General features: G+C 32.4%; 1 protein-coding gene across 9 annotated transcripts; it reads right to left on the bottom strand.

Moving 5' to 3' along the window:
• Positions 1 to 366: 366 nt before the first annotated feature.
• Positions 367 to 8,510, bottom strand: AGO10 (Stabilizer of iron transporter SufD / Polynucleotidyl transferase). 9 transcript variants are annotated; one of them, XM_090307964.1, is made up of 22 exons: positions 8,379 to 8,510; positions 6,327 to 6,951; positions 5,770 to 5,978; positions 5,402 to 5,551; positions 5,170 to 5,303; positions 4,964 to 5,073; positions 4,752 to 4,858; positions 4,454 to 4,592; positions 4,107 to 4,223; positions 3,777 to 3,884; positions 3,546 to 3,686; positions 3,290 to 3,412; positions 3,051 to 3,210; positions 2,807 to 2,928; positions 2,450 to 2,587; positions 2,218 to 2,360; positions 2,032 to 2,094; positions 1,715 to 1,778; positions 1,504 to 1,639; positions 1,331 to 1,404; positions 1,096 to 1,222; positions 367 to 965 (listed from the first exon to the last, which is right to left on the bottom strand). In XM_090307964.1, exons 2-22 carry the CDS (start codon positions 6,786 to 6,788, stop codon positions 784 to 786), a joined length of 3,009 nt encoding a protein of 1,002 aa, XP_090164090.1. In that variant the 5' UTR covers positions 6,789 to 6,951; positions 8,379 to 8,510; the 3' UTR covers positions 367 to 783. The 9 variants fall into 9 exon arrangements, with proteins under 9 accessions (XP_090164090.1, XP_090164073.1, XP_038903294.2 ...); XM_090307947.1 differs by lacking the exon at positions 8,379 to 8,510 and adding an exon at positions 7,855 to 8,157; XM_039047366.2 differs by lacking the exon at positions 8,379 to 8,510 and adding an exon at positions 7,855 to 8,157 and having other exon boundaries at positions 3,615 to 3,686.
• Positions 8,511 to 26,112: the final 17,602 nt, after the last annotated feature.

Raw genomic sequence — 26,112 nt, 5'->3', positions numbered from 1 at the left:
CTTTCGCGATTACGGTAGATCCTTGGAGGCTAGTCAATACATTTATAAATAATCATTGGATAATGGATTGAATGTCTAATAATCACTAGATGCATATTCAATATATTGTATTGAAATACTTCGAAATGTTTAATAACTACTTTAATAGAACCCAAAGTCATTCGATTCCTTATTTGTTCTAGCTGATTCAACCTAGAACGAACTAGCATTTCAAATTCATTTATCACAGTTCATATCCCAAATGAAGTGTGAGTAACACACTAATAAACCATTTTGTAACTGACCTTAGTTTGATTTAGTTTGACTAGTCTCTTTTTGGAAGTGTGGAATGGAATATGAAGGGTACACATTAAGGCAACTGCTAACTTTGTGAGAGAAATTTCTAACACATCTATACTGATTCATTATGGAAAAAACAGCTCTTTACAAATGTGGGTGAGAAGAGAATCTCTCATCTGTGGCTTGGTGGGTGAGTCTGTGTTACTTGATTTTGACACTAAAAACTGCAGCAGTAAAGCAAATGTAAAAAAAAAAAAAAAAAAAAAAAATCTCTTCTCTTCACCAAAGGGATCTATCTAACTAAGCAACTCTACATTTACTCCCAACTAAAATCATCAACCTGATTTTGCAACACATCTGAACCCACATTGATGATGATGATGATTCATTTACATAGAAACTCATCAAATGCAGAGGAAGAGGAAGAGTCAAGTTTCTGATGGCTGAACATTTCCGGTCATCGATTCGACTACGAGCCTCTCCTTTGTTTGGTGCTTCTGATTTCTAACAGTAAAACATTACTCTCTTCACATTTTCCTTTAGAGCTGGCAAAGGACGAACCCCAGACTCTCCGGTAGTGCGTGTACTCTTGGCAGAACGACCAGCTGAGCCATTCTCCTGCATCTCTGGTTCCATGTAGAATCGAGCTCGGAATGCAGCTAAATGTGCATAGTATGCTGGAGGGACTGCATGAATGCCAAACAAAACTAGCAACTTCAGAACAGCAAATTTGTAACTACAAAATCTGAGTTGAAATCATCAACATGGATATGGCAGTAGTCGAACTCAAAAACTAATAAAAGAAAGCTTGCTTACCGACAGAAACTGATCGCGTACACCTTGCATACGTGTAGCAAAGATTGTTTGTTAACGACTGAATTCCATCGGCAGTAAAATTGTTTTCATCCCAAAGAACATGGTAGTGAGCTGGCCGACTCGTACCCTGCAGCAAACAAGGACGGAATGAATTTGTCTGGATAAAGATAATGAACTAATAGTAGCTTAGTTGAAAATACTTGGAAGGGAGAGAAGAGGGAGGAGATCAAAATACCTGAATTCCAGCATGGCTACAGAGATAGAAATCAAATTCTGTTGGGTGGCATATTTTGGAGTCGACTACAGTGCCTGACAAACAAGAAAAAAGGAAACAACTATGGGATTAACAACTCAACTCCGGCATCTCAGACAGATATAACTGATTGAATGACAAGGATTGAACTGTACCAGGTAAAATGTTCCCACTCTTGTCTGTGCTACTTCTATCTCTATAGTTGTTGGCAAACAATCGGGTGTGGTGTCGCTTTTGTACAACAATGAACGTTACGGGTGGTTGGTAATTTGGTTCTAAAGAAGCACATGCCTACAGAAAAAGGGTGCCTATATTATAGATATGATCAGAAACAAAAACAAAGAGGCTGATTCCTCGGTTCCTCACCTTCCTGATTGCATCCAACTCATAAAGTAATACTTGATAGAATTGTCCTTCGCTTACGCCATCCCTGGAAAGAAAATTGGCAAACACCATGAGAGACTAGCATGCATAAACTTAACAAATACTAACAAAAACTGCGTACAAATGGAAGCAGGAACTAGTTATACATAATGAACCATTGTTTCAGAAGCTCAACAATGAATTTTCAGCTAGATAATTTCTTTTGCACGCCACCTTTGAATCAGAAAAAGTTATCCAACTGAAAGTCGAAAAAGTAATAAGAACACTATTCAATATCACATGAAGATGAAACTGCTTACCTGTAAAATATTATCCTGAGAGGTTTCTGCCCTGTTGCTTTCCTAAACGAAACCAGAAGATCCCTGTGACAATAATTGGCAGTATATGAATTAGAATTTGAAGAAGAGATGTACGCACAATCCACTCCGTTGTCAGAAAAATGGTGTAACATAATCTACAATGAACAAGATCTCATAGACCAGTACCTGATCATGCCACCACTGATAGTGCCACGGACAGGATCCTGCCAAGTTTTGTACAAGTCTTGTATAAGTTCTTGTCTATGAGCCTGAGCACATACTAGTCCAGCATATTTTGTCACTTCAGGCCAATCCTGAGAGGCTACTACCTGCGCATTGGATCTAACTTCCATTAGTAACACAATCAGGAATGTGAAATGAAAAAAGTTCAATTTTATCAGTTACTAGGAAACCGCACAGCAGCTATTGAAGGGCTGGAATCTTCGCCGTTCTCTGGATGGGTCACGTCCGCTCCAAATATTATTGTTGGTATGTCACTCACAAGTGGTATCCTGCAGCTGATAGCATCTAAAAGAACAGTGTTTCTACCACCCATCTGAGGAGATAGCATTGGTAGCAAAGGGGGAAAGAAGAAAAGCAAACAACACTCGTTAGAATCAAAAGTGATTTTATAGTTTTCATTGTTGGATAAGTAGAGCACCATCAAGTCCTTCAGACCAGACCAGTGCACTTATTGAAGAAGTAAATGCACCAGATTATGGAGAAGATAAGACTTTTATTTGTGCAATTCCAAGATTATGGAGCAGCATCATACCTTGACATTGATCTTCAGTGACACATTAGCAAGGTACTGCTTACTAATCTTGAACACATGTTTTGTAAGACAGCATTGTGATATTAAACCAAGATCAGTTTCACAAATTCGCTTGAGATCACCTATAAAACAGAATGATGGAAGAGAAAAATATCAGTTTAGAAGGTCCATCTTCTTCATTTCCTGATCATTCTATTAGAAAATAAGGCCAGTAATCTTTGGTGGACAAGTTGCATCAGCTCACCGTAAAGCGACCCGTTATTGTCAGGTAAAATAGCTAATAATAGGTCTAACTCTTTCCCCTTAGTCTTGTTCATGGCAGCATGATAAACATGCTTCAAGGCTTTCTCCACCTGTTCTGGCCTAGCGTTGTATATTGGAATAACTGGTTCTGGATTGAATTCCTACGATATAATCAATTTGAGGTCAAATTAAATGAGAACCATCTTAATCTTGAAAAAGAAAGAATCAGCACCAATATACCATTCCGGACACTTGACACATTTGAGCAAGTTCAGAACAAAACCCACGAGCCACGCTCTCTTGCACGCTCCTAGAGAAGTTGATACATGCCCACCGGTTAACAGTCATTCCATTAATCATTTTCTGCAATACATGAGGAAAAAGTAAGCGCAGGTAAATGGCAGAAAGAACAGGAGGTTCATTCGAAGAGTCAAAGTATTGGGCCTTTTAGAATTATAATATCATTGGACTGAAGTTTATCTAAAACAGCACATACCTTGTTCATCATATTCCCTTTTAGAATTATAATGTCATTGGACTGAAGTTTATCTAAAACGGCACATACCTTGTTCATCATATTCCATTGACCCACTTGAGGCAAGCAATCCTTCTCTTTTCCAGTATCATGATATTTCAGCTGCGTTGGTTCATCGCAAAGTGATGTCAGGGTAAACAAGTCTATTCATTAATTTGCTGAATAAAATGGAATTAGAAGAAATAAGCATACCCATGGAGGAGGAAGAATTCTAGCTTCAACGGAAGCCAGCTTTTCACTTATTTTAATCCCAAACTCCTTAGCATAAGGATCATTATCATAAGCATTATGTTGGACAGTCTAGCAAAGTTTGAAGGACAAGAGACGAAACTGTTATTCCAGCAATCAGAAAATAGCCAAGAAAGAATGTGATAAAATTATTGCAATTAACTTTGTGTCAACTTCCTAATGAGACATTAAATATTCTTTTTTTTTTCTACGGATTATGGTAGGATCAAGAAGTTTGAGTCTTTAAACATCAATTTCCCGTAATAGTAGCTCCCAAAATGATTACAATATTACCTGCAAAATGTCATTTTCTCGGTCCCTAGGTCTTTGACATGTGACTTTAAGAAGTGCAGTTATTTGCTTCTCATTCAATCTCTTTGTATATCTCTGCCCCCCTACAATTTTGCAGGCCTGCGAATGCAAGACAAGAGTGTTCAAATTACAGTTAAAAAGAACACACATAAAATATATTTCCCCTCCTGTTAGGCAAGCAGGCCTTAGAGGTGCAAAGACTTGATTATATACCCTAACTTCATGTTTTACTGTCATTTAAACAGGTCCAGATGAGAAAGCAAGACTGAAGGTAGTAAGTCTAGTTTCATGTTTACTAAAATAATAACAGGGGAAGGATTAAAATCTACCTCCATTGGCAAATAATTTGCCTTCTTCTGGTTTCCTACTTGAAGGCAAGGGAGATGTGCGTGTTGAATGGTGAAGCCATACATCTCCTGGAAGTATTCAACAACTGACTTCATGGTTGAGTTGTCATCCACAGGAAATCTGAAAAAGAAGTACCATTGAGCATTTGCACACGTGAACAACCAACATAGAGAAAAAGAAAATGGGAGAAGAGTTTGATCTCAATACTTCTTAGTTCTTATAATACAATGTTTATCAGGTACCCATTGCAAGCACATATTCATGAATTTTAAAGCTTACACTAATTCTCTTGTAGGCTGGGATGTCAGACCCGAAACTCGATATTTCCGCCTTACATTTCCACGGTGTGTTACTTCAACTTTCACCCCTCTAAGAGCCTTTTTAATCTGTATTACGTTCCAAATCAAATTACACTCAAGAACGACAAGGAAACCAGAAAAGTAATTATGGGTCAAAACAAGTATACAATCAGTTCAAATGAAAGTAAGCACCTTTACTCGATCAGAGTCAGATAATGGCCGTGACAAAACATCTTTCCCTAGAAGCTGAGCAACAAACTCAAGAACAGGGAGAGGCTCAATGAATGCAGCTGAAGCCATATCTTTAAACAAAGAATGAAAAGAATAATAAGATGACTCACTTAGGTAAAATATGTACAAATCACAGTACAAGTTTTTAATTGTAAGTTTCAATTTACCAATGTTCAGAGACAGTCCCATTTGAGTAGGTCTAATACTCTGGTAAAAACCACACCATGATTCTAGCCCATCACCAAGCCGCTGAGGTGATCTAATATCAGGAGAAAAGAAGGATCTCCCTATAGGACAGTACCTACATGATATGCCGCCACAATGAGCAAAACATAGTTACAAAACATAAGATTGTGTTGCTGATCCTTATATGAACTTAAACATAGATTGATTTTCTACCTTTTGGATGATAGCTCTCTCAATACAATGTCCAATATTTGAAGAGCTTCTTGTGGAGCATCAGCACGCTTACCCGCCAGAAACTGACCCAAATGGTGTAAATTTGCGCGTGCAACAAACTTAATAACTACTTTATATTCCCTCTCCCTCCTGAATATTTGTTTAAAAGTTTACAATTGTATTAGTTGAATGACAATCGAAACAATCCACATTAGTTCCAAACTTTAGTTTCCTTTCTAACTCATTGGATATGTTTCATAATTAAGATATACAATACAGGAAAATGACAACACACAAAGTACCAAGTTTTCAAATTCAAGAGGGAGCAGAGAAAAAACAAAGGCACTGTTACAACCGTAAATTCTTACTTGGGACCACTGACTCCATCTTCTTCATCCACAAGCTTGATGTTAAACTCTTTCCAAACAAAAGGAAGCTCACCAGCTGTATACAGACTCTTTCTGCCATCATAAGCTGGTAATCTTTTTCCCAGATCAGATTCTCTGTATAATCTCACCAATTCAGTCATGATTGCTCTGTTCACAGTTCTTGATGCCACTTCAGGAGTAATTGTAACCTGTTGAACCCCACCCCCAACGGCGGGAAAACAAAAAAAGAATTAATAAATAGGGGAAGAAAAGTTATAAGTCAAGCGGACAAAAAGAACAATATGAAGGCTATTTAAGTTGAGAAAATGACGTGACGAAAAGAGAAACTTATTCATTTTTCAACTACAATACAACAGCAAAAATTTACAAGAAAATTGCAACTTAAAATTGATTGTCAGATGGGAAGGGGACCCCCCTCCCCTTCTCCCTCCCGCCCTACCCAGTTGTTAAAGAACAAATAAAACATATTGCCTGTTGTAGGCACATGAACAAGAATGCAAAGGGAAAAAACACTGTTAAACTCCTTGCTTGCTTACATCATATTGATTCAAATCCTTGTCTGGTAACTCTGCAAAGAAATGGTTTGCTTTTACAATACATTTTGTTCCAACTTGTCCGAATCCAGGCCTTGGGGCAAAACTCAAAGACTTGCTTGAATTTCGAAAACCCATTTGCACACCATTTGGATTAGTACTTGTCACCAGAGCTCCGGCGTTAAACTCCGGTTCATCGGGTTTACGCGCCACTGTGCAGGGCCGAGAACTGGGCCTCATAAACACTTCTCCCTGATCGGATTTCCGGCCGCCTCTGCTCCTTCTCCGGCCCCTGTTTTTACTTGGAGGAGATGATGGGTTTCGAGATTTGATGTTTTGGTGTTCCAGATTCGGCGGACCTTTTCCATTTTGGGTTGATTTTGGAGCTTTTTGAATAGAGTTCTGCAAGTGGGTTTTGATTACAAGGTGCTGCTCGGAGCTTTCTTTCATTTGCCGTACTGGCATGGTGGGTTTCTTTTACTGTCTCGAAAATCAACTGGCAATGGCGCAATAACTCGTTTGGAATGAGCTTAAAGGTTCACGAAATGGTGTACATGAAGTTTCTTCACAGTCACGTTTACTCTGAACTCATTTTCCCTCTTCTTCACGGATTCAAGACGTCATCCTACTAAGGAGGGGAAAAAAAACAACCCAGAAGAGGAAAATTGCATGTCAGCAAACAATATGACGAAAAATTCTTCAAAAGGTTAAAAAAACAGAGAATGATACAGAGAAATACATCCATTGTTTCATACGCAAAGTAAAGTTGAAAGCGGGATAAAATTTTGGCCGTTTCTTAAACATTTTCAAGCATTACTATTCCTTTGCAAAATAAAAAAAAAACCCAATTGAAAAAATCATCGTTTCAGCATATATATCCCTAAAGAAAACATGGTAAAAGAAATTCAATCAAACGAGCTTTCATTTTCATATAACAGTGAACCAGTACTATATACAAAGATCAAAAAAGAAAACCATCCCCGACGGCTCGAAAATTCCTATATACAGAGAGAAGAGTCCAAAAAAAAGTGAACGAAATTCCGAAACCCAGATCTTGTTTGGTAGTCTGGATTTCAAACCAGGGATGAAATCTTCCATTAAAGCAAGACAAAACAGAGAAAACCCAGAAAAATAAACCCAAAGTGGAAATACCCATAAGACAAACCTATTTACATAGTCTTGTCTGCCTATTAGAAACGAAAATCTCGAAGGGGATGATGAGTAAACCCAAGCAGATAAAAACGCAAGAGGAGTATGTATAAAAGAAAAGAAAATGGTATTAAAAGGAAGAGGAAGATATGGAACTTAGGGAAGTGGCAGAGACAGAGAATAAAACCATCCAGAAGAAAACAAAAATCAAGAACAAATCCAAAGACAAAGAATAAACATTGAAAAGGGTAGTAAAATCACTATCCATCCAATACCAAAAGATTTAATGATGTAAAAAAGGGGGCAGGCCCCATTGAATATCCTCAAGAAGTACCAGTGAAGAGGAGGAAGAAAACCCAGAATTTCAAAACACAAAACTCACCCAAAACCAATCCAATCCAATCCAATCCAATCAAGCAGTGAGGTACCAAAACTGGAACAAACAAACAGAAAAAAAAAATAGATTGAAATGGGAATGGGTGAAGAATGTGAAGAAGAGTAAAGCAAAAAGTGGGTTGAGGGGTTTAATGTGAGAGATTTAAGGAAGAAGAAGAAGAAGAAGAAGAAGAAGAAGAAGAGAAGGGCGTGGAGAAAGAGAGATGATGATGAAGAAGAAACTTTATACACGCATGCAAGGTGGCTTTTGGTGTTTTCTTTATCACGTGTAAAAGGCTTATGAGCCCCCAGCCCCCCCATCCATCTCCTCCTTTCTCTTTCCTTTTTTTCAAAAAAAAAATTGTAAAGACTCTGTTTTCTCTTTACTCTGTTTCTCTATCCTCTAATTCGGTTCTGTTTCTGATCGCGCAGCCTCGGGGACGTACCACATATACCATAAATTAAAGGGCATTAGAGAGAGAGAAAGAGAGTCCAAAAGAGACTACTGAGTATTTATAAAAGCAATCATACACAGAAGAAGAATAATTCGAACTTGCAGTCCTCTCTCCTGCTCTATTTCCCCTCTCTCTCTCTCTCTCTCATTTTGTTTAGACCCTTTTTCTTCTGTTTTTTGGCTGTTCCCTATGCATTGGTTTAATTGTTATAGCCCAAAAAAAAATTCAATCTTTTTATGGTAGCTAACTAGACTATCATGCCGTCTATCTCTATTCTTTAAACTTAACCCTTCTTCCCCTGCCCTTTGTAACGGTCCATTCCTCTTGTGTCCACTTCTCTTCCTCTCTAATTTCTTCCCTTTTCTTTGTTTTTGTGTTCTCATGAGATGAGATTGGTTTTTCATTAGAGTTGATTTGAGATCGAAGCATTGACCCTTTTTTTATGATAATAAGTCTCTTTTTACACATGGAGTCTCGACGTGGGAACTCAAATTGGCAAAGGATTAAATTGTGTCGTTGTTTTTTGTTTGAAGCAAATGATTTCTGATACGTTAGTATTTCAATCAAAATAGTATCGAGCTTAGCCATAGTAGTATTGTCCTCCTATTTATACCCTTCCTTGTTATCTTAATGTCATTCGGTAGAACTTGACATGATGATATATTACGGAGTAGGTTGATACGGATCTCAACTTGATCAGTACTAAATTCAATTTGTCGCATGTGTCTCTACTCAATTATATCTTTTTAGAATCTTTACAAGAATAATTTAGTTCTATGACTAGTCTACTTGTCGTTTTCACGTATAAAGGTTGGACTTTGTGATTCAAATCTTACATCAATGATGAAAATTATAAAACAATGGTAAAACAATGACAAGTCAACACTACACTTTTAATTTTTTTTTCAATGGTCTTGCAATTTGTACATGATTTGAAATTGAACAAATTGCAAAACAACAAAAGCATTTATACAATCTCTCAAAATCATGCCTTACCATGGATAATCCACTTATGTGATCTTTCTCTTTCACCACAAACTTTTACAAAGTGCCCACAGCCTCAATACTTTCCCAAAAACATGTTTTTTCCACATGTGCACACATAATTAGAATGTGATATAAACTTTAGACCAAACATATTTGATTATTAAGTATCACAAAATAATTTTGACATTTTCTATAATAGAGTCGTGTAAATTTACCATCAAAAGTTCATAATTTTGAATTTTGATGTCAAAGTGTGTTTGTTCATAAATCATATCAACACTATCTTCTTCGTTTCAATAGAGTGTTTTTTAATGGACTCCATTGTAATTTGTATATAATATTGGACAACCTCGCCCCTATATGAATTCCCCAACTAGATTAATTAATATGCTTTCTAGACTTATGATGTGAAAGAATAGTGGAAAATCCTTATGGATATAGATAGAAATGGTACCTTTTACTTTATTTCCCTAAGTTGTGGACCTTAAAATGGAAACAAATTATATGTTGGCCTACCTATAAACAACCCAACAACAATTCACCTCTTGGTCCTCAAGAAAACTTCCTTTTAAAGAGGTTTTTAAAGTTAAATTACAAGGTTGGTTTATGAATTTTCCATTTTGATTTTCTTTGACCTTAGATCTTAAAAAAAAAATGTATCTTGACTTTTAATTTATTATAAAATAAATATTTTAAGTCTAAGAAAATGTTTAACAAATATTTAAGGTCGTCGGGACAAATTTAAAATTAATTGAGTAGACTATAATAGTCCACTTAACTTTTTAAGCATGTGTTAAGAAACTTGGATTAATGTTTTTTAACATTTTATTTTGCTACAATAGCACTATTAACGATTTAGTAGTTTAATTTATCCAACTATCCCTCGTTCCAATACTTACAATGTCTCCATCGACTACCGGCCAACTCCAGCATCAACCATCATCGACAACGTTCGTTGCCTTGATTCAACAACATGCTCTGGATACAAACTCCAACGACCAACTCCAACACCCACCTTCGGCAATCAACTACAACGACCATTTCCTACAACTAGTTCTGCCAACTACTTTTGGCAACCCAACTTTGTCGATCTCCTGTTGTGACCACCTTCGTCGATCGTCTCCAACAACTAACTCTGATGGCAAACTCAAAAGATTGTATACTAAAGAAACAAAAAGCAAAAAACGCAATTAATGAAAGTGTTTTTAGATACAAATCGAAACGGTTAGTTCATAGTACTTAATAATATTCTTTAGAGTATTTTAACATCAACAGAAACGCATTAAATGTATAACAAACCAAATAAAACTAAAACAAATTTGAAAAATATGTAACCAAACACATTAGTACTTTTATTTTAAACCATTTTTATTAAAAAGAATAAATGAAAACAATCTTTAGAAAATAATTTTACTAGGCAATCCAACACATCCCATAATTTAATCTTTGTATATATTAAAAGAAGATGGAACTTCACGTTAAACAAATATTTTTATTTTTATTTATAAAATATGATATTTAACATACACCACTCATCCACTATGAAAAAACAATCAATACAAACTCACACTTCATAATTCTATGTTAAACAAATCAACACTCCAAACACAGATTTTATAAACTAAAATCAAAATATTACATATCTTAAATATAGACTATCTAATTATATAAATTATTATATACAACTCTATCTCTTAATCTCTTTTGAAATTTTAATTTTGTGTTTATTTTTTAAAAAAAAATATACATATGGATGATCGAACGGTTAGAAAAGAAAAGATGAGAAAGTCAGGAAAATGGAATGGGGAGTAGGAAATCATATTTGTGGATGATGTGGACAAAGGGGATGACGGGCAGAGAAGGAAGAAGAGGAGTAATGATTGTGTATGATGACATCCATGACTTAATAGAGAGGGTGAAAAATGGGTCCCACAGGGCACGTGTCCATATTATGTAATGAGTTTTCGCGAAGAGCACTCATTACATTTTTTATTACTTTTTATGTTGTTTTCTTGTGTTATGAGTTTGTATTGACACATGGACTCCACATCTAAATCTGTAATGAAATAATGCAATTTGATTAATGAATAAAGAGTACTCAATCTGATTGCGTCTAAGAATTATGTCCTATCGTTATTGTTATGTTACGACTACCATTAGTATTACTGTTACAACTAAAAAATTATCAATTTTCGACATCTTTACTGTTATCGTTACCGTTACTGTTTGACCCTCAGACATACAGGTAGAAGTAACAATAACAGTAAATTTGACATAATTCATAATTTTAAGTAGATGCGATCAAGATCAATCCAATTACATCTGCGATTCAAGTTCATTACAATCGATCCATCGATGAAATTTCATTACGATTACAACAATTTTAATCACAATTTGGTAAACGTGGCCTAAATACTATAACCTTATTTCATCTATTAGACTACTACAATGTCAGTATGACCGATAGACAACAATTTTATACAATTAAATGCATCAAAGGAAAATTGTGAAAGTATCTTAATTTTATATTTGTTAGCATATGATTTCTATTGCCTTTATACCTTTACTTTTTCAGTATTTTTCTTTTTTACTTCTTTATTATCTTTTATGTTATATAACTACAAGTATTATGTTGGCATGTGGTTGTATTATTGTTTTTATATATCATTAATGAAATCACAACTAGGCATTAAGCTCGTTCTTTTTGTGTCATTTATTATTTGTCCATACATGGTACTAGAGTTACGTTCTAGGCTAGCAATTTTCTTTTATGGCGTCAAGCTCAGACACTTCAAAAAATGACGACAACCTGTCTATTGACTTCAACCTTTTTCTATTTCCGTTACATTGCTCTAGAGCCTTTACATATAAGAATCCTCCCAAGTTTATCCACTTCTCCTTTAATTTAATTCTTCACAAGTTTTTTTTATTCTAAATGAAATAATGCAATCTGTAATGAATAAAGAGTACTCAATCCAATTGCGTCTGAGAATTACGTCCTCTCGTTATTGTTACCGTTATAGTACCTGTAACGACTACCATTATTGTTACTGTTACAACTGAAAATTATCAATTTCGACATCTTTATTGTTATTGTTACTGTTACTGTTACTGTTTGACCCTCGGATGTAAAGGTAGAAGTAACGGTAATAGTAAATTTGACAAAATTCGTAATTTTAAGTAGATGCGATCAAAATCAATCCAATTACATATGCGATACAAGTTCATTATAATGATCCATTGATAAATTTTCATAACGATTACAACAATTTTCATTACAATTTGGTAAACGTGGCATAAATACTATAACCTCATTTTATACATTAGACTACTACAATGTCAATATGAGTGACAGACAACAATTTTATATAATTAAATATCTGAGAGGGAAATTGCGAAAGTATCTCAAATTTATATTTGTTAGCATATTATTTTCGTTGCCCTTATACATTTACTTTTTCAATATTTTTGTTTTTTTTCTTCTTTATTATCTTTTTTATTATGTAACTACATGTATTATGTCGGCACGTGGTTGTACTATTGTTTTCATATACAGTAATGAAATCACAGCTAGGCATTGAGCTCGTTCTTTTTGTGACATTTATTATTTGTCCATACATGGTACTAGAGTTACGTTCTAGGCTAGCAATTTCCTTTTATGGCGTCAAGCCCAGACACTTCAAAAAATGACAACAACCTGTTTATTGACTTCAATCTTTTTTTAACTTCGGTACATTACTTTAAAGACTTTACATATAAGAATCCTACCAAGTTTATCCACTTGTCCTTTAATTTTATTCTTCATAATTTTTTTAATCTAAATGAAATAATGCAATATGTAGTGAACAAATAGTACTCAATCCAATTGCGTTGAGAATTACGTCCCATCGTTATTGTTACCATTATAGTTACTGCTACGACTATCATTATTGTTACTGTTACATCTGAAAATTATCAATTTCGACATCTGTACTGCTATCATTACCGCTACTTTTTAACCCTCGGATGTAAAAGTAGAAGTAACAGTAACAGTAAATTTGACAAAATTCATAATTTTAAGTAGATGCGATCAAAATCAATCCAATTACATCTGCGATTCAAGTTTATTACAATAATCCATCGATAAAATTTCATTAAGATTACAACAATTTTCATTACAATTTGGTAAATGTGGCCTAAATACTATAACCTCATTTCATCTATTAGACTACTACAACGTCAATATTGAAGGAAATCGAAAGAGAGATTTCCATGAGCAGTGGAATAAGATTATTCCAAATTACAATCATGAATAAACAATACATTTACAGTCGACTTCAAACAAGCGGTTATACAATTAAAATGCAAAAATTACAGCATGAAAAACTACAAATGCTCAAAGAAAAAATTGTATGAATATTTGCAGATGCATCTCCACGCTCCGTTGCGCGACCGCTCGAATAATCAGTAACCTCGAATGCTCGATCTACACAACTGCAACACAACAACGAACACCGCACGAACACATCGCACTCGTCCCCAACGATCGCCTTGGTCATGAACTCCTCTGCAACACGAAAGGCCTCCACAGCACCACGAACGATCTCCAGAAAACCTCGACAGTGTCGAGTTGAGTTTGACACCACCAAGGCGACCTTGGTATTCTTGGTGTGAGAATCTAGAGGGTGGGCTCTGTTCGGATTTGGTATGAGGCAGACGAAGGAGGAAACACCGATCACGTACACAACTAGGCAAGTAGAAGATGGCGGAGACTTATCATATAAGTCGATGCTCAATTGTTTAGATAAAGCTAAGCGATCATCTAGCAAAAGCTATATGATCGTTTAGCTCGGTCCGTTGCTTACAGACTCTACACGATCGTTTATTTTGTGCCAGCGATTGTTTAGCAAAACTATGCGATCATTTAGTAAATACTGCATGATCGTTTAACTCGCCCAGCCATTGTTTAGTAAATCTGTATTTACTTGACGACTACGTGAGTTTCTTTTGCGCGAAGAGAAAACTCAAAACTTTTTCAATCTTTTGTAAAAACCCTTTTTTCAAAATACGAAAACCATTTTCATTTTAAACTCATGGTCACCATGATTCAATAACCACCCACTACTTTGGTTATCTAAAATAAAAAGAATTAATTATCCAATAATTAATATTATTATAAACATAAATGATAACCACTTATCATACTATATTTATAACCTATAGTTTTAATATTTGATCTCATGAAACATATAAACCATAGTTCTTTTTCTATTCCATGGTACTTAATGTAAATCTCATTTACATCAATCCTCTACTAGATGTATCTCATACATCAAACCGATTATATCATATATAATCAAAATACCTCTTGTCAATTTGAACATTTCAAATCAACACCAAGAATTGATCCTTAATTGAATCCATTGAGTTATCAAGGGGACCTCATGGACCTGTAACTCGAAGCTCCAATAGTACGTGAATAATTGACTAAACTCTTTAGTCACGGGATCCACCATCCGTTAACTGTCAGGCACTCCACTAAAAACCGACAGTTGGACTCTTCTTACCACATATATATTATGTGTTCATATTAACCAATGAGCAATACGACAACCCTTCACAGATCACTCGTAAGTATAGCTAGGTCAATAACCGTTATACCCCTGTAGTTACATCTGTCTCTTTAAGTACCACTGATCCCTCTAATGAACATAAGTCATAGTCCTACTATGACTGAGTCCTCTCTTCCAAAGAGAAGTTGTGACCATTATGTTCAAGCCCCAAAATCAGCCCTTAAAAGAGGAATCTCTCTACTTATCCCTGTTTCGGGAAAGGAGTGAATTTCATCTCGTGGATTGAGTCCCAGCTCTCAGATCAGACAAGTCCCCAAAAAGGTAGACATGTTGAGTTGACAATCTGGCCACTCTCACCCATACTAATCAAATGACCGCCCTCAAAGGCAGAAGTTCCCAAAACACTCAGGATTGAAGTCGTGTCATCTATGGTCGTTTAAGTGAGATGCAAGTCTCTAGTATCAACAGTGTTATATACAGAGTCTAGTCATCTCATGGTCTAAGTCTTATACGAACTCTTTGTATAGGACACCCATGCTCCACGTCTCCACATGAATGGTCTGGATCAACCATCTCTAGTAGTTTACAACATATGCAAACCTCTACAAAGCAGGCCGTATCCGTAGTGTCACTAGGATCAGGTATCCCACCTTAATTCTTATACTACAGACCTATTTAGGTTCTCATTTAAGGCATGATCCACTTGTATATCATATATACATGCTTAAGTTCACATAAGATAACCAAGGAGTTTTATTTATTGGATATGAGTAAATGCTAGAATTAGATAACACTTATTTTATTCATTGAACAATGTGTATCTTTACAAAACAACGAGACTCCAAGAGAATTAAGACACCAATCCCAACAAATATGACCGATAAACAACAATTTTATACAATTAAATGTCTCAGAGGAAAATTGTGAAAGTGTCCCAAATTTAGATTTGTTAGCATGTTATTTCCATTGCCCTTATACCTTTACTTTTCCAGTAATTTTCTTTTTTACGTCTTTATTATCTTTTCTGTTATGTAACTACAGGTATTATATAGGCACATGGTTGTACTGTTGTTTTTATATATCAGCAATGAAATCACATTTAGGCACTGAGCTCGTTCTTTTTGTGTTATTTATTATTTGTCCATACATGGTACTAGAGTTACGTTCCAGGCTAGCAATTTCCTTTTATGGCATCAAGTTCAAACACTTCGAAAAATGACGACAACCTGTCTATTGACTTCAACCTTTTTCTATCTTTGTTACGTTACTTTAGAGACTTTACATATAAGAATCCTTCCAAGTTTATCCACTTCTCCTCTAGTTTTATTCTTCACAATTTTTTTTTATTCTAAATGAAATAATGCAAGCCCTAGGCGTAGGGGAGATCGGAGCAACAAGGAACGCCTAGATGATGTTTTTCTTCTGTAATGAATAAAGAGTACTCAATCTAATTGCATCTGAGAATTACGTCCTTTCGTTATTGTTACCATTGTAGTTACCGTTACAACTACCATTATTGTTACTGTTACAACTGAAAATTATCAATTTAGACATTTTTAATGTTATCGTTACCATCACTGTTTGACCCTTGAATGTAAAGGTAGAAGTAACAGTAACAGTAAATTTGACAAAATTCATAATTTTAAGTAGATGCGATCAAAATCAATCCAATTACATCTGTGATCCAAGTTCATTACAATGATCCATCGATAAATTTTCATTACGATCACAACAATTTTCATTATAATTTGGTAAACGTGGCCTAAATACTATAACCTCATTTCATCTATTAGACTACTACAATGTCAATATGATTGATAGACAATAATTTTCTATAATTAAATGTCTGAGAGGAAAATTGTGAAAGTATCTCAAATTTATATTTGTTAGTATATTTATTTCCACTGCCCTTATACCTTTACCTTTTCAATATTTTTGTTTTTTCCTTCTTTATTATCTTTTCTGTTATGTAACTACGTGTATTATGTTGGCACGTGGTTGTACTATTGTTTTCATATACAGTAATAAAATCACAACTAAGCATTGAGCTCGTTCTTTTTGTGTCATTTATTATTTGTCCATACATGGTACTAGAGTTACGTTCTAGCTAGCGATTTCCTTTTATGGCGTCAAGCCCAGACACTTCAAAAAATGACGACAACCTGTCTATTGACTTCAATCTTTTTCTAACTTTGTTACATTACTTTAAATACTTTACATATAAGAATCCTCCCAAGTTTATCAACTTCTCCTTTAATTTTATTCTTCACAATTTTTTTAATCTAAATGAAATAATGCAATCCGTAATGAACAAAGAGTACTCAATCTGATTACGCCTGAGAATTACGCGACTATGTCCTATCGTTATTGTTACCGTTATAGTTACTGTTACGACTACCATTATTGTTACTGTTACAACTGAAAATTATCAATTTCGACATCTTTATTGTTATCATTACCGTTACTGTTTGACCCTCGGATGTAAAGGTAGAAGTAACGGTAACAGTAAATTTGACAAAATTCATAATTTTAAGTAGATGTGATCAAAATCAATCCAATTACATCTGCGATTCAAGTTCATTACAGTGATCCATCGATAAAATTTCATTAAGATTACAACAATTTTCATTACAATTTGGTAAACGTGACCTAAATAACTATAACCTCATTTCATCTATCAGACTACTACAATGTCAATACGACCGATAGACAACAATTTTATACAATTAAATGTATCAGAGGAAAATCGTGAAAGTATGTCAAATTTATATTTGTTAGCATATTATTTCTATTGCCCTTATATCTTAGTTTTTCAGTATTTCTCTTTTTTACTTCTTTATTATCTTTTATGTGATGTAACTATAGGTATTATGTTGGCACATGGTTGTACTGTTGTTTTTACATATCGGCAATGAAATCACAGTTAGACACTGAGCTCGTTTTTTTTGTGTTATTTATTATTTGTCCATACATGGTATCAGAGTTACGTTCCAGGCTAACAATTTTCTTTTATGGCATCAAGCTCAGACACTTCGAAAAATGACGACAAACTGTCTATTGACTTCAACCTTTTTCTATCTTCGTTACGTTACTTTAGAGAATTATATATAAGAATCTTTCCAAGTTTATCCACTTCTCCTCCAGTTTTATTCTTCAAAAGTCTTTTATTTTAAATGAAATAATGCAATTTGTAATGAATAAAGAGTACTAAATCCAATTGCATCTGAGAATTACGTCGTCTCGTTATTGTTACCATTGTAGTTACCGTTACAACTACCATTATGGTTACTGTTACAACTGAAAATTATCAATTGCGACATTTTTAATGTTATCGTTGTCGTTACTGTTTGACCCTCGAATGTAAAGGTAGAAGTAATAGTAACAGTAAATTTGACAAAATTCATAATTTTAAGTAGATGCGATCAAAATCAATCCAATTACATCTACGATCCAAGTTCATTACAATGATCCATCGATAAATTTTCATTACGATCACAACAATTTTCATTATAATTTGGTAAACGTGGCCTAAATACTATAACCTTATTTCATCTATTGGACTATTACAATGTCAATATGACTGATAGACAACAATTTTATATAATTAAATGTCTGGGAGGAAAATTGTGAAAGTATCTCAAATTTATATTTGTTAGCATATTATTTCCACTGCCCTTATACCTTTACCTTTTCAATATTTTTGTTTTTTGCTTCTTTATTATCTTTTCTGTTATGTAACTACGTGTATTATGTTGGCACGTGGTTGTACTATTGTTTTCATATATCAGTAATGAAAACACAACTAAGCATTGAGCTCGTTCTTTTTGTGTCATTTATTATTTGTCCATACATGGTACTAGAGTTACGTTCCAGCTAGCGATTTCCTTTTATGGCGTCAAGCCCAGACACTTCAAAAAATGACGACAATCTGTCTATTGACTTCAATCTTTTGCTAACTTTGTTACATTACTTTAAATACTTTACATATAAGAATCCTCCCAAGTTTATCAACTTCTCCTTTAATTTTATTCTTCACATGTTTTTTAATCTAAATAAAATAATGCAATCCGTAATGAACAAAGAGTACTCAATCTGATTGCGCCTGATAATTACGTGACTACGTCCTATCGTTATTGTTACCATTATAGTTACTGTTACAACTACCATTATTGTTACTGTTACAACTGAAAATTATCAATTTCAACATCTTTATTGTTATCGTTACCGTTACTATTTGATCCTCGGATGTAAAGGTAGAAGTAACGGTATAATCTATTATTTGACCATACATGGTATCAAAGTCAAGAGTTACGTTCCAGACTATCAATTTCCTTATATGGCATCAAGCTCATACTCTTTAAAAAATGACGACAACCTGTCTATTGACTTCAACTTTTTTCTATCTCCGTTACGTTACTTTAGAGACTTTATATATAAGAATCCTCCCAAGTCTATCAACTTCTCCTTTAATTTTATTTTCGACAAGTTTTTTAAACTACGTTCAACGGTTATGACAAAGCACATATATTATCTAGCTTCATTACATAAAATTTTCCAATTTTGAGTGTTTCCCATTTAAAAATCTGATATGATGTGACACTAGTAAAAATTGGGAAGAAGATTTAAGAGCACGAGAGTTGTGTCATGTGTTTATGACCAAAGTATTTTGATAAAATTAGTAAAAGGATGTAATGCAAGTTGGCCAATTAACTTAAAAAGGTTTAGGACCACAAAAGGAAATGCCTTTAAATGCTTCAATCACACAAATCTATTTTGAATATAAACCTCCCCCCACGCCATCTATTTTTAAAAGTGAATTCAAAGTTTCAAATCAAACACAAAAGGGAGAGAGAAGGTGGTGACGAGGATGAGGATTAGGTTTGAAATTGGAAGAAAAAAAAAAAACACTTATGAAATTCTTTGAAACTAAAACCCACGTGAATTTAGGTTTGGTTTTACATAAAAAGTTATATACCAACTAAGATAGTAATAATAATAATAAAATTAATGGTTACGAAATTGACAATTAAAAAATACAAATAGAACATAGAGTAGGAAAGATCGATACACAAATATACGTGGTTCACTTACAGTATATTAGCTACGTCCACGGACAGAGGAAGAACAATATTATTTGAGAGAATGTTTTTAAAATTACATAAAAACGGCGCCTCTAGGGTTAGATAGTTTATATAGCGCACTACCTTAAACCCTAGAGTCAAAATCGTAAATGACTGCAAATAAATAAATATGTTGAATACGTACTTGGTTGTTCGAAGCGCCAACAAACATATTCAAAGCATTTCAACACTAATAAATCAATTTTGTATTAATTTATGTTATGAACTTTGAATTTTGTTGAATTGCATTCAAAATTTAAATAAGTGTTTCAATCTTAATTTTGAACTTGAATAATAATTTTAAAGTTTACTTTCAGATAAGTTTTCATCGAGAATTCATTTGAAGAGAAAGTTATTCTCATATGCTTTCAACAAAATTACATAATATATATATGATACGAATTGATAAGATTCCAATTTTTTTTATTAAAATTGTAAGATTTGATAAAGTTATTCAATAGTTAAATTAGATAAAGGGTCAAAATAGCAATATTTAACTAAGTTTGGGGTCTAACCAAACATGACAAGTTAAAAGTAAACATAAAAACCTCTCCTAAATTTGTATCATTTGGAGAAGGTGGTAGGAAAAGTTGTTGAGTTTTGACAAAGTATTGAGAAAATAGTCGTCTCACATCTGACAAAACATTTCAAAATAGTGATGGATTTCAAGGGTTATAAAGAAACCAATGTCTTTAATTTTCAAATCATCTAAATTTGAATCACTTTAATCTTGGCATGTTAGTTCAATTGTGGGAATGATAGTACTCTTGTAATTAGTGTTGGAGAAAGATTTCTATGTGATTGATTTTTTTTTTTTGATTTGTGGTTTTTTTTCTTCTCTAAATTAGAGTCTTCCACGTCAAATTTTGCGTTTCTAATTTTATTTTTTTTCTTTGAATTTTTAAGTTATTCCTCTACTTGTTCTACATGGGAAGTTTTTCTCCAACCAAAATGAGATAGATGTTGGTGGGGTCTTTTTTTTTTTAGATAGACACAAAAAGTTAAGGGTATGCAATAAATGCACGAAATCATTAACCCCACAACACAAAAGAGAAAAGAAAGAAATAAAAGAGAAGGCTTTGTGTGGGAGGCATGGGCTTATTTTGTTCTATTTTGTGTTGTTTTTTTGGGGTTGTGGCATTTTCCCTTTTTTATCAAGGGGAAAGAGGGGTTTTCTTTTGGGGTATTGGATTAGGGAGGAGAAAAGAAAGATGGGCAATATTTGTTTGATTTGAGTTTGGGATTTGTTTTCCCTTCATCCAACTTAATGCAAAAAGAAAACCTTTTTTAAGAGAGACAAAGAAAAGAAGGAATAAGGAGGGGAGTTTCCCAAGTAAAATGTCCACTTCAACCATTTGCTCAAAGGGAAAAACAACATTAAAGTTGTGTGCGTGTGGTGGGGCCTAAATTCCACCCTCTAATACACAATTCATTTTTTTTGTGCTCATAGTAGACATTATGTTCCTCATATACCTTTTTTTAATACGCATAACAAACAAAACATTACATTGTCCCATGTAATGCATTGGTTTTGACCCGTGTCTAATTCAAAATGTTAGGAATATATAAGTAAAGACAATAACTTCATTCTAATCAAATTCATAATACCATACACAATATCACATAATTTTAGTTAAACAAAAGTAATTAATGAGCTAGTTTTGAGTTTTAGTGACTAATTCGAAGAATTTTCAATGGTTATTATTATTATTATTATTTTAAAAGAAGTTGTAGTGGTTTCTTGTAAGGAAGTGGTGCCAAGTGGAGCTTTTAGTGGTTTTGTTTTTATTTTTTATTTTTATATTTTTACTTTCGTTTTTTTTGGGGGGTCAAAGGCATGTAAAGCGTAAAGGTATGGCCGAAGGAATTAAATAATAATGTGGTGAAACTCCATACAATATCCACACATGCCCCCGATTAATTCCTCGTTTTCGATTTGCTTAAGATTTTTATTATTATTATTATTATTTTACTTGTTTTTTCAAGTTCTTTAAATTAATTTTTTTAATGGTCAAGCGAGGTGGTGCACGCGTGTGACATGTCATCTTGTTCGTCCATGAAGTCCTCTTTTACCGAGCCAATTTGAGTTCTCCATCTTTATCTCCTCTAAAGAAAAATTTAGGTTAAATTTTTATTGAAAAAAAATATATTTTTAAAAATAGGAAAATTATTTACTCAAAATAATAAAATTTTATTTTTATTTTTATCAATAGAATCTAATAGAAGTGGATAGAAGTCTATGATGTCTATTAGTGGGTCTATTCGTGATGGAAGTCTACCACTAATAGACATTGATAGAAATGTATTAGTGTCTATAGTATTTTTCTTTTTACTATTTTTGTAAATAACTTAACATTTTTTCTATCTATAAAAATTTTCAAAAACACTCTTAAAGCTACTGGATTAATTTCAATTATATATATATGATCTAAAAAAAACTATTTTGACTCTTCAAATTTAAAGTTTGTTTCAAAATAATATTTTTAGACTTTTGTTATCAAACCTATATATGTAATTGTTTATTCGTGTGAATAAATCTAAACCTAAATAATATATATATATATATATATATGTAGAGGTAGAATTAAAAAAAATTGAAGGTACGGAGTTAGAAGAATGAAGGTCGAAAATATGTATGATTCACATATGTCACCTTTTTATTTTTAATTTTTTTAATTTTTTTTTATAATGCATGTGTTTAGATTTGTTCAACATAACTTTTCAGCAAAACCTATCATAGTTGTTTTGAAAGAAATTCAAAAGGTTAAAATATAACTTTTCAAAAACCAAATTCGTAATTGAAGGATGTTATCCGTAATTTAAAATTTCTTTTATCTTATTACTGGTAGATTTGAAATATCGATGTTGATGGAAATATTGGAATCCCAATTTTATGGAAATATCAATATCGATGAAAAATATGGGAAACTTTTATGGAAATTGATGGAAATTATTATAACTAGTTAATGAAACTTTAATTGTGGTTGTGTTAGACTATAATCGACTATTTTCAATCATCATTTCTATAAAATAAGACAACATTTATGTGTATATTATAAAATATGTGTGTAAATGTTGATGCGATGCCATAAATTAAAAAATGAAAATAAATACAAAATAATATCAAATATTAGAAGTTGAACAAAATTAAAGGGTATGAAATATTTACGTATAAAATAATTGTAATTTGTTTATTATAAAAGGAAGTGGATACAAACATGAAAAACATGACATTAAACTAACATGACATAATAAGAATATATTGAAAAATCATAACATTAAGCATAATGCAATCGAATGAAAAAGAAAGAAGAAAAAGAAAACTCTAAGATAAAACTCGAGAGAAAATAATAGGAATATTAGAGAACTCACATTAATTCAAGTTTGAGATGAAATGATGTAAAAAATATTTGAATTTATGATTTCTTGAAAATAAAGATTTTATATGGCAAAAGGAAAAAAAAAACATATTTTTTATATATGTTTCTTAAGCTAACCTAACTAATTGCTAAAAAAAAAAACAAAAAATTTCAAAATTTCAAAATTTAGATAATTAAAATTTCGAGAAATCGGGTAAAAATAGAAATTTCGATTTGTACTACGATTACTGTATTATTGCCTCTTTTTTCCTCTCCTCTCTTCTGTACACATTACTTCAAAATTATGCATTGATGTGATAACTTTTGAATTTTGTTCATGATATTTAAAAACTCTCCACAAACGTAAATAACTCAATTATTGATAATTATTTTTGTTAAAAGAACATTATTTCAATAATTAAGTCATTAATAGTTATCAATCTAAACATATTATAATGGACAAAAACATGAACCATCACATCAAAGATCGATAGTTCAATTCGACACCTCGTACTTGTTGAACTAAAAAAAACTAACTTATAATTTATTTTAAATTTACATCTTTGATAATGAACTACATATAAAATAAAATGTTAGGAGAGCAATCATTCCACATCGGTTAGATAGATAAAAAGATCATATGTACATAAGCAAAAAGAGACTATTTTATTTATACTAGACTTTTTGGTAAAATCACAAGTAAATACAGTCCATTATTGTGCCTAAAACTACAAAAACTACATGAGTTTACTTTATACTCTTATCTAAAATAACTAATACCAATAAAGGGTGTTGTGGTTACTTTTATGTATATAACAATTTAATATTTACAAGAAACAAAGTGGGATTTTAAATATATAAAGTATGAAAAGGTATTACAAAGATAATAAATGTATGAAAAAAAGTGAATATTGAACGTGAAATCTGAAAAAGTATAGAATTGAATAATGGAGAATTGATTAAGTTAAAGAGAGTGTTTAAAAGAGTGATTAAAGAATATTGAAAAATTAATTAAGTTAATGAGAGATGTTTAAAAGAGTGATTAAAGAAGGTGAAAATGATGGATAAAGTGAGGGAAGAGGGACATGGTTGAGCGTGGGCATGCATTGCAAATCCAAATAAATAAAAGCCCCTAACTTTTCGTAATTATTAATTAATTAGATTAAAAGCACCCACCCAAACTGCAAAGCCCTCCCCCTTTTCTTCTAACTTTAAAATTACCGACTCTTAAATTACAAGTTTACCATTACTTTAGCATGCTATTTATTAGAGTAAATAATCCATACCCTTTAAAACTAAAGTTGATAGTTGTAATTAAAACTTTAAAATTTTATAAACATATCGATTTCGACCACTTATTATTTTTTAGTAGTAATTTATTTAATTTAAACATGTATATAAAACGTCTTTAAATTCATAGATTATCGTAATATTAGAGAGAAATATTAGATTATTATAATAGATAGTAGATGATCTTTTTCATCTTCTAATCTTCCTTTATTTGTTTGTTTGTTTTTTTTTTTTTTTTGACTTATTTAGAAAGAGTTATACGATAATTTTTAGGGGTAATTTGGCAGAATTTTGAGAAAAAAAATAGGTTTACTTGGATAGATTTGATATGAAATCGAAAGACAAAATATGTATAAATTAATAATAGATAATCTAAATTGATTTATTTATAAAAGTTTAGAGTTTTTTTTTTTTTTTTTTTTTTTTTTTTTTTTTTTTTTTTTTTTTTTTTTTTTTTTTTTTGCTTTAGTATAATTAAGGTATGTGGATTTAAACCTAAATTTTGTAGTCACTAACACTCTTATATGTCTGTTGAATTATGTTCGCTTTAAGTGTAAAAGTTTAGAATTTAAATTCATACCATTATTAGTATAAAGTTTGAATCGAAATAATTCTTAAAGATTAGGGATATAAATTGATTTTCTCCTAATTTTTAAGATTAAAACCACTTATTCACATTTATAAGTTTTTTGTTATTATGATTATAAACTAAACGCGCTTCGATTAATTTTTGTCAAGAGGCAAAATGTTACCCAAAAAATAGAAGACAAGTAAGGGGGAGATTTTGAAATCTTAAGCTATTTGGTATAACTTAAAAATACATCACTACAAATGTTGAAGCCAATAACTCAAACTAACAGAGGCATGCCTTCTTTACTCCATCATTTGTAACATGATAGGTCTATTAGAAACAAAAAATTGTTGATTTCACGCAACTTGTTAAACAAATAACAAAAAGAAAGTGATAATCCTACATAATACATTAACACATAAACACACCCTCTTTTTCTATGTAATGTATTAAATTATTTGGGTATATCAATTTATATCCCTAAACTTTGAGGATCATATAAATTTAAATCCTAATCTAAGAATTGTATCAATTTAAATTTTGAGGATTGTATCAATTTAAACACTGAATTTTGAATTTTGTATCAATTTAAAACATGAACTTTCATAAGTGTATCGATTTAAATCCCGAACTTTCATAAATATATCAATATAAACTTTGAACATTTATAAGTCAATCTAAATAAACATAATGGAGGGTTTAAGTTGATACAATCGTGAAAGTTTAGGATTTAAATTAATATACTTATAAAAGTTCAAGATTTAAACTGATACAATTATTAGTTGGAGTTTACATTGATACGATTTTCAAAATTCGAAATTTAAATTGATATAATTATTAGTTTAGAATTTAAATTGATATTTTCTCAAATTATTTTATAAATCATGTCAGCTGTCTTTATATATGTATATAGTCCTTGTCTTTCATCATA

This window comes from Benincasa hispida, chromosome 1, assembly GCF_027475165.1.
Source record: "Benincasa hispida cultivar pf3 chromosome 1, pf3_genome.v1.1, whole genome shotgun sequence".
NCBI classification, from domain to species: Eukaryota; Viridiplantae; Streptophyta; class Magnoliopsida; order Cucurbitales; family Cucurbitaceae; genus Benincasa; species Benincasa hispida.
This window is presented reverse-complemented; position numbering and strand designations above follow the sequence as displayed.